At 41.5% G+C, this 9666-nt stretch overlaps 1 protein-coding gene across 2 annotated transcripts; it reads left to right on the top strand.

Annotated features, from left to right (window-relative positions):
- Positions 1–742: 742 nt before the first annotated feature.
- On the top strand, positions 743–7520 carry SRSF7 (serine and arginine rich splicing factor 7). 2 transcript variants are annotated; one of them, XM_007116327.4, is made up of 8 exons: positions 743–891; positions 1928–2108; positions 2379–2555; positions 3425–3499; positions 3725–3826; positions 5070–5123; positions 5623–5658; positions 6037–7520. In XM_007116327.4, exons 1-8 carry the CDS (start codon positions 864–866, stop codon positions 6089–6091), a joined length of 708 nt encoding a protein of 235 aa, XP_007116389.1. In that variant the 5' UTR covers positions 743–863; the 3' UTR covers positions 6092–7520. The 2 variants fall into 2 exon arrangements, with proteins under 2 accessions (XP_007116389.1, XP_007116388.1); XM_007116326.3 differs by having other exon boundaries at positions 3725–3835.
- Positions 7521–9666: the final 2146 nt, after the last annotated feature.

Below are 9666 nucleotides of genomic sequence, written 5' to 3'. Positions count from 1 at the left end.
CAATACAAAGCAGAAAGCACTAAAAAGGAAGCACAAATACTCTGTGCTTCAAATGCAAATAAATTCAGAACTGCCACTACCAAAATGATTTAAGGATTTAGGGCAATATAACAAGGGGAAAAAACACCCTCTATTCCTTTGTCCTCCTGACTCTAAGAACTCGGACCGTGTTGTTGAACACTGGTGGCTGGTTCTGAAGTGGCTGGATGGTCGGTGCAGGGCGGGAGGTCCCTTGAGGGCGTCACCCCTTTTGAGGCCTGTGGTGCAGAGACCACTACTCACAACGGCGGGGTTCACGGAGTTCTCACCCTGGCCAAACTCCCGATTACCTGTGACGAGCCCCGAAGATCAATGAGTAGCAGTCTAGGCCAGGTCCCCCAGCAGAAAGGCGGCGACCGCTGCAACATCAGCGGTTAAATTTTACAGCCTTTCATAAGCCCGGTCTCGTGCACCTGTAGTAAAATTACCAGGGCTGAGGATTCCTAGATTGGGGAAAACGAAAGAGTAGACGAAGAAGGGAGGAAAATGAGGAGGGCACAGGGAAAGGGAAGGGGGCGAGTTTACAGGAGAGCCCTTGGCGTTGCCATGGGAACGTATCCCTCCGCGAGTGATTCGCACCTTAGCCTTTTCAGTTCCCTCCGCGCCGCTTCTCGGCTGTTTCCGCCCAGCTCCTTTGTGCCGCGCAGAACGTCGAGATGACGCATGCGCAAAGAAACCCAGCCGCCGCATATATAAGCGCGAACCCAGGCTTTTTCTCGTAGTGCCGCTGGGACCGTTGACTAGTGTGGCTGCGTTGTAGGTTTTGTAGTAATCGATCTCTGGGCGCTGCGAGCTGAAAGAGCCGAGCTCGCAGGCCATTCATCATGTCGCGTTACGGGCGGTACGGAGGAGGTAAGAGGGTAGGGGCCAGTGAGGGACGTTGTTGTGGGTGTAGTGAGTCTTTAGAGCCGTGAGGTTGGCGCGGCGGCTGGGAGACAGTTATTCCGCGTGCGTAATGGCGGCTTCGGCGTACACCATACGAAGCCGGAGACGGCAGGGGCGGGGTATCGAAGGAGGACAGGAGGTGGCTGGGGTAGGTCTGTGCCGGGGTTGATATCAATTCTTGGGCATTTTCGTCTCCCGCCCAGCCCTCGATCCCTGTTTTGTTGTTGCCCTTCTTCGAGCCGCCCGCCCGTCCCCCACGCCCCCCCGCCCTCGGCTGCCATTTTGCGCACATTGACGACCATGGTGGCGCATTTCCTTGGCGCTTTCCCGCCACTTTGGCGGACAGTTGTGGTCGCAGCCGTAAAAGGAGTGAATTTAAGACTGAACAAAACTGTGGCAGTTTCGAGCTGCGCGTTCTCGTCAGTCGGTCGGACTGCTGAGTGGGAATGGAGACATAACACGATCTTTAGGTCTGGCGGCTGGTGTCTCTTTCTCTTGTAGCTCTTTCGAGCGCGATTTATGCACTGGGGCGGGGGACCTGGAGTCGTGGGCGATCCTGCGCCTGGGGCGGTTGCCGCGGACGATGAGAGCCGGCGCAGCCCCGCTCTCCCGGTCCGGCTTCCGCCGGGGCCAGCTCGCCGACGACGCCGCTGTCGCCGCCGGCCCGCGCGCGCTCCTAGCGCGCCTGGGCCTGCCGGGCCTCGGGGGCGGGGGCGGGGCCGGGGCGGATTCGGCCCCACGCCTCGGAGTGTCCTACCACGCGGCTGTACTTGTGTTTTTTGGAGGTTCCCCTCCACCACCCCCCCATTTGAACGTTAAGAACTTTGTCGTACGCTTAGCTTTTCAGAAATGTACGGACTTTGTTGCTTTTAAGGCTAAAGTCCATCCTTGAGAGAGCGTTAAACATGCTTTGCAGTCTTAAGGATGGACTCTTTTAAGGCAAAGAGTTCAAACCAGCCAGTTTTTTCATAACATGTATTCTTCTATTTGCGTTTTTAAACAGAAACCAAGGTGTATGTTGGTAACCTGGGAACTGGTGCTGGCAAAGGAGAGTTAGAAAGGGCTTTCAGTTATTATGGTCCCTTAAGAACTGTGTGGATTGCCAGAAATCCTCCGGGATTTGCCTTTGTGGAATTTGAAGATCCTAGAGATGCAGAAGATGCAGTGCGTGGCCTGGATGGGAAGTAAGTAACATGTCGGTTATGAAACTTAAGTGTTTTTGTGAGAATATTCCGGTGTTAAGCTTGGATTCTGTTGTCTGGAGGAGATTTTAAGTAAATAGCTAGTCATTTTATGAAGATGGGAACTGGGGAACAAAGGTGGAGTTTGAAAGGCTTCTAAAGGTATAGCTGAAGCTTGTAGGGCAAAGAAAGAGTGGTTGGAAAGTTTTAAATATAGGAGTCACGTGTTGTTGTTTTTTTAAGCATTAGAATTTCGTTGTTTTTCTTTTATAGAGTGATTTGTGGTTCCCGAGTGAGAGTTGAACTATCAACAGGCATGCCTCGGAGATCTCGTTTTGATAGACCACCTGCCCGACGTCCCTTTGATCCCAATGATAGATGCTATGAGTGTGGCGAAAAGGGACATTATGCTTATGATTGTCATCGCTATAGCCGCCGAAGAAGAAGCAGGTATTTATTTTAATAAAGGAGTGGTTGGTGTACTGGTTAATCAAGTTAATTTTCTTATTAGCAAGGCAGAAACTAGTATTTTTCTATAAACTTGAATGTTAATTGTACAGGTGTATTTTACAGTTTTTGTTTAATTAAATGTTAATGTATTAATAATCAACCTGGTCAAAACCTTTCAGGTTTCTTCGTTTGAGTCAGTCGCCTTGATTCAGAATGTCACGAGCCTTATGATATCATGCTGAGGCGCCTTGCAAATCCGACAATTAAGATCCTCCTAGACCTTGAGGTGATCAGCATAAGAGGCCAGATCCCCTCGAGTCATCTACACCTAGCTTCACCTTATTCTTTAAAGGGCAGAAAATTTGAGACGGTGATCGCCGTAACAGTAAATTTGGCTTACAATTGGGGCCCCCTCCGGTTTAGAAAGAGGAACACCAGATTGACCACATTCCCAACTAGAAAAATCTTCTTGCGTCAATCAAGCCTCACCTGGCTCATTTGGCTGTCAGTTTGATCGTCGTTAGATTGAAGAAAACATCTAGATGCAGCGATCGGCTATAGATACTTCTAGATCGTCTAGATCTACTAGACCATGGGCCAAAGAGGGTCGACCTGCAAACTTGCAAGGTTTATTTTAAATACACCTTACAGTGTTTTATATTATGTAATTCTAAGATGTAATTGAGCTTTTAACAAATCTTTTTTTAGGTAGTTTAAAAAAAAATAAAAGACAACTAATAGGCCCAGAGTTTATTTCCAAATGAGACACTAAGTTTAAATAGTTTTGAGATTTGATTTCAGCAGAGGCACACGAACTCTAAAAAGGAGTTGCCATCTAACATTTTGCTTTTTTCTGACTTGAAAAATAGGTCACGGTCTAGATCACATTCAAGATCCAGAGGTAGGCGATACTCTCGCTCTCGCAGCAGGAGCAGGGGAAGGAGGTCAAGATCAGCATCTCCTCGGCGATCAAGATCTGTGTTTCTTCGTAGATCAAGATCAGCTTCAGCCTAGATCACATTCAAGATCCAGAGGTAGGCGATACTCTCGCTCTCGCAGCAGGAGCAGGGGAAGGAGGTGAGAGATGTTGCTTAATTCAAGTTTTAACAAGAGATTAAAAAAAAACTTTAATTGGAAGTGGACTTAAACAACTTTGATTTAATTTTTAGGTCAAGATCAGCATCTCCTCGGCGATCAAGATCTGTGTCTCTTCGTAGATCAAGATCAGCTTCACTCAGACGATCTAGGTCTGGTTCTATAAAAGGATCGAGGTATTTCCAGTATGTAGCACCTTTTTTTCCCCTTATTTGTATTTGGATTGTCACGTCTTAATGACAGCAGTGGAGTATCTTAAGGACCTAATTGACATGGAATACTTCAGGAAAACGTTGAATGTGTACACGTCCAGATGAAGAAAAGTCCAACTAAAGATTTTAAGGGCTGTTACAGAGGTGATAGAAGAGGGTCCAAAGCACAAATCCTCAAATCATTCCAGTGAACACTCTGGGTAAACATGTTGGAAACTTTTCTGGAGTCAGCTTATATCTGTAGTATAGGTAAATGATAATAGCACTAAAAGATAATAGTTGCCAGATCCCTGGTAAGAAACCCATTAGAACCAAGAGGAGATTTATTTAGAGTTAGAAGCAAGTTAAAACAAAGTTTCTCTTTGGAATGATGGGGGTGAGTTTGAGACCATGGAAAGTTTGTTTAGGGTAACATACATATGGATGAACATGGCCTGTTTAACCAGATACTTGGGTTAGACACTGAAATTTAAAAAGTTAAAAATCAAATTAGGCACCTCCGCATTTTTTACTTCCTTTGTAGAAGACCTTAAAAGGTGATGGAAATGGATAAAGTTCTAGATAATGAGTTGATAGTGCTACTCATCTGTCAGTGGTAGGGAATGCTACTGGGCATTATTACTACTCAGTAATAGTACAGTCTTCATAAATTCAGGGATTCAAAAACCTGTGGTCCAATTGAAAAATCTCTGGACTCTAGATAAATGCATTTGACTTGGTTGCAGGACCTCAAGATGTGTATGTCGGCCTCATTTGGGTTGTGTGACAAATGGATGGCCCCTGAACCATGACAGTTTGTTGATGATCCAAGAACAAAGCCTTACCCAGTCATGGCTTTTCACTGAGCTTACCACCTGAAGAAATGGTTTCAGTTCAGGGGGTTGCTTTGATTCTTTTAAGATAAAATACCAGTTTTCTCAAACGAACACCATATATTTCTTTTGGATACTGTACACTGTTTAAGAATATGCCTCTGTACAGGAACTGTGACAACCCAACTCATGATAAATAATTGAAAAGGTGGTTCTTTATTTGATAACAGAACTTATCGAAAGCAATTACTTGTCCAGTCTTGGACTGATACACGGCATCTTGCTCTGTTTTAGCCACTTTATTCCTAGCCTACCTAATAAGGTACTCGGTAGGTGTTAAAGGAAATTACTCTTATGGACTCATTGGTGTAATTGTATTTCTGTTTTTTATTAAGATCCCGGTCCAGGTCAAGATCAAGATCCAGGTCTCTTTCACGACCGAGAAGCAGGTAGGGTAAAAATCTCATTGATGCTCTTCTAGTTACATGGCACCAATATCCAAAGTGTTTTTGAATTGCTGAAATTTCAGGTGTTAGCTGTAAGCTTAGGTGTTGAGTAGGAACACAATACGTTATTAATAAACCAAACTTTAGAATTTCATTTATACATGGCCTCTTCTGGCTGACTTCTGGACAAGGGTATGTCAAGCTACAGTGAAAAAGAAGTTGGTGAATTTGGGGTTACAGTAAGGCCTGTGTTAGAATTGGTAGATGCATGGAGAAGCATTCTGAGTTCATTGTGCTTAAAGTAGAGTGTAAAAGATTATTTGTGATAAAGCAGTTCACTTATTTTAAGAACAGATGCTATAAGATTAGCTTTTGTTAGTGAAAAATTGGTAGATTCGTTTTCAGTTTAACTGCAAGAAAGTTTGGGGGTTCATTTCGTGGAATTGTGACTTAAGGGGTTGGATAGTATTTTTTCTTAATAGAATTTCTCATGTTTTGACAGCCGATCGAAGTCCAGATCTCCGTCTCCAAAAAGAAGGTAAGCTAAATAATTTGTTGCCAGATCTTAACTGTCAGGTGTGGCCTCTGCAGAATTTGTTTGCTTACTACCTGCTTTCCGGGCTTTGAGCTCTTTGGAGAATTGGTGCTATATATTAAAATACTAGATGCAGAGTTTCTTAGGTGATCCAAAAAAAAAAAATCCCCAAAATTCAAGTAGTTGTTCTCTTTAACTAAATTTTGTAATATTAGTGAAAAAGCTATTAAGCCTTATGTAATTTTTTAGACTTCTCCTGTAGGAATTTACTACCTTTGGCCACCTTTGAATTTATTGAAACTTGAGTTTTGCCCTGACATATATGCAAGAAGAGTTTCAGTAGACACTAATTGGTTCCAAACCTAATGTTTTTCTTTTTAGTCGTTCCCCATCAGGAAGTCCGCGAAGAAGTGCAAGTCCTGAAAGAGTGGACTGAAGTTCTCAAGTTCACCTTTTAGGGAAAAGTTATTTTGTTTACATTATTATAAGGGATTTGTGATGTCTGTAAAGTGTAACTTAGGGAAGGGTAATTCAACCATCTAATCAAAACGGATCTGGACTATTACTCTGTAAATTCACAGCAGTAAGGTAATATAAATTTTTGTTGAATGTATTAACATCCTATGGTCTGAAAATGTGGGTTTTTATTTGGCACATTTAAAATAAAATGTTTCTAATTAGATTTTTGATTTGTGTTCAGTATTAATGCTCGATTTGGTAGGCTTCAGGAGTCAACCTTGATATTAACCATATTCATACAGACCTACATTCAAAGTTTAATGGTGTTATTTAAGTCTTGAACATCACTGAATAGTATATATACACTTGGAAGATTCCTTTCTACACTTAGAGTTTGGGGTAAGATGGTAAGAACTCGACTGTCCCCCTTGGTAGCATGAATGCTTCATGACAAGTCCCTAAATCTATTGGAGTTGGCGTTATTAGATGTTATCAGGCTACTGATCTCTTCTGTCAGGCTGTAGGGACCACTGACTTGCTGTAAAGTGAGCGCAACAGGAACTGAGCAGGAGTAGCTGCACTTAATGCTGGAGAAACGGAACTTTCTGAAGCCTATTTAAGTATAGTAACTAATTGAGGTTTTCAGCCTATTAGGTAGGATGGTGTCACATTAGAGTTCTCCATTCTAGGAAGTTATACTCAATGTTCTTTTGTTTCTTTGTTTTCAAACATTAACCAATTTTATGCCAAAATTTTTGCATGTTTGAAGAATTGTCTGAATTTGGGACAAAACATCTTCATGTAAACCAGCTTTGCAAAATTTTCCAGCCCAGATATTCTACTCTGTCTCTTCAAATGGATTGCCTTATTCTGAGCAGAGATATGTTAATTCCCAAGTTAGGTTTTTCAGTTCACGAACACCAACATACTTTATCTTATTTTGCCAGGCTGGTGCAAAGTAATTAAAGATGTCAATCAGAAATGTTAAAAAGACTAAAGTAGTTTTGTAAATCCAACCTATATTTAGCAACACCTCATGTAGTTATTTTTTGGTAGCATCTGGTAAACTTTAGAATGTCAGAGCCAGTAGATTCTTTATTTGGACTTTAAATATCTTAAGTATCATAGGGCAGTAACAATTTTGAGTTTTCTAGTCAAGCTTTTGGTGCAAAAAAAATTTAGTGCTGGTGGCACAGCTGTCTGCCCTTGTTTCTTATGCTTTTAAACAAAGTTATTGGATAACTTTACAATTTGGGAATACTGATCTGCCTCAAATTTATTTACTGGTCTGAATGATCATTAGTATGTTGGAAGTTTGGATGTTCTGTTTTTGGAATTTTGACAACTGGCTGCGTTATATGGTTGGTATAAAGCTATGTGTGTAATCAGCAGGCTTATTTGTTGCACTTGGTCAGCTTTAATTGTTCTGTATTATATAAAGATAAGATTACTCAACAATAAATCTGCAGAGAATAAACAGTCCTGATATTCAATTTTTGGAAGTGGGAGTTTGAGCCAGGAGTAGGAAACATCCTGTAGCTTTGGGATGGATACTAGCAGCATCCTAGAGATTAGTGTGAAAGGGTAAAAATGATATGCAGGAGGGGTTAGGGGCGAAAATGATTTTAAGAAACAAGCACAAAAAATTCTATTTACCCTTATGGGAAAGAGAATACTGGGTGTGTAGACCAACACCTTTTGTACCCTTGACTGCAGCTCCGTACCCCTGTGTTTAGTATACATCTTAAAATGATACATTGGTTTAGTGCACCTTTTTTTTTGTTTAGAGGTTGGGACTCCTAAATTGATTGTGATTGACTTGAAAAGTGCTGGTCTAAACTCATTGCTTCTAAATTATTAACCTGGCATTGATTGGTAGCTAATTGAACACATCAGACATTGAGTGCTTTGGGCAATGAACCTTACCTTGGTTCTCTGTCCTAGGTATAGAGATAGGTAAAGCATAACTCATGACTTCACTTTGGTAGTTCTCCTTTGGGCTTTGAATTAAGCTAAGTATCATGTTAAAGTGTGGTCCTACCATTTTACCATGTCCCCTCTCCTGAGGACAAAGAATAAAATTTGAGGGGGGTCTTGAAATACCATCAATTTGTGACTTTGGGTTAAATGAATGGTAGTGTGGGATCGTGGTTTTTGTCTTTGTGTAGCCTATTTCAAAGTCTAAAGGAACACAGTGATTTCCAGGATATATTAAGCTTAAGTAGGAATTGAAAGCTCTGAAACTGACATGTTGGCAATGAGTTATCAGTGAAGGACAGGAGCAAAGAATTCATTAGATCTGGCTCTGAGTGAGCAACAATTGTTTGGAGACCTTTGCAGGGGAGGGCTGTATAGTATAGCCTAAAAGATGTATGCATAATAGATGTATGCATAATTTTATAGCTGGGAAGACATGAAGGCAAAGAAGGTCAAAGTAGCAAGAAATACTCGGGGCCTGGCTGGTATTGGAGTGTTCGGAGGGTGGTGAGAACTGGTGACAAGCTGAAGAAATGAGACAAAGATGCCTAGGTTTAAGGTATGGTAGTATTAAAGCTGTTCTATCCAGATCTAAAAGGTGGGGAAGAAAAGCACCTTTAGGCGGTGTCAAAGCCTGATAATTTTTTTTCCCAAATTAATAGGTTTACGGGAACCATTCTAGTAAAAAATGTCAAAGGACATTGTCACTTAATCCTCACAACAAATTAATACTGTTAAAAACCCCATCATACAAGAGGAAATGGGCTCAGGGAGATTGGTAACAATACTGTACTATTAACCAGCTAAAAGGAAAAGTTTTATTCCTACTTAATGGTTTCAAAGCCTTATTAATAAAGCACCTTATTGCTCCCTTAAAACAAGACCACATTATGGAAAAGGAAGTAAAAGAACAAAGTAACCCTTGATCCTAGTTAATAAGCTGTTTTCTTTCCAGACTTAATGGGGAAAAGATGCTAGATAGAAGGGTAATTCTAGAGCACAGCCCTCAAGGCCACTTCTCAAACCTAATGCTTTTTACTTTTCCCACAGGCTGCTGGCCCAACCTATTTTCCATTTTTTGATTTGGTAATATACTCTATGTGTATACAGTGAGAAGGCTCCCTACCCCTGACTCTCAGCTGCCCAGTTACCTCCCCAAGGGCAACCATTATTGTCAGTTATATAGCCTGAGTACACATAGATACTTTCTCTCTTTCTTAATTTTAATTTTTTTTTTTTTTTTTTTTTTTTTTTTTTTTTTAGCCACACCGTGTGGTTTGTGGAGTATTATTTCCCTGACCAGGGATTGAACCTGGACCCCAGCAGCGAAAGCTCCGAGTCCTAACCACTGGACCGCCAGGGAATTCCCACTTTCCTTTTTTCTTTTAACACAAAATACATACACCTTGTTTTTCTCATTTAATATCTTGGAGATCTTTCGTATAAGTAAAAATGGCACTTTTTTTTTTGAAGTTGCATACTATTTAGTTGCTTGGATGGTGCATAATTTATGCATTAAACTTTTGTGCCCCTTCAATGTGCCAGGTACTACTAGCTTTGGAATATAGAAGTGAA

The sequence above is a fragment of the Physeter macrocephalus genome, chromosome 12 (genome assembly GCF_002837175.3).
Source record: "Physeter macrocephalus isolate SW-GA chromosome 12, ASM283717v5, whole genome shotgun sequence".
In the NCBI taxonomy this organism is placed as follows: Eukaryota; Metazoa; Chordata; class Mammalia; order Artiodactyla; family Physeteridae; genus Physeter; species Physeter macrocephalus.
The sequence above is the reverse complement of the archived record's forward strand: the minus strand, read 5'-3'. Positions and strand labels throughout refer to the sequence as shown.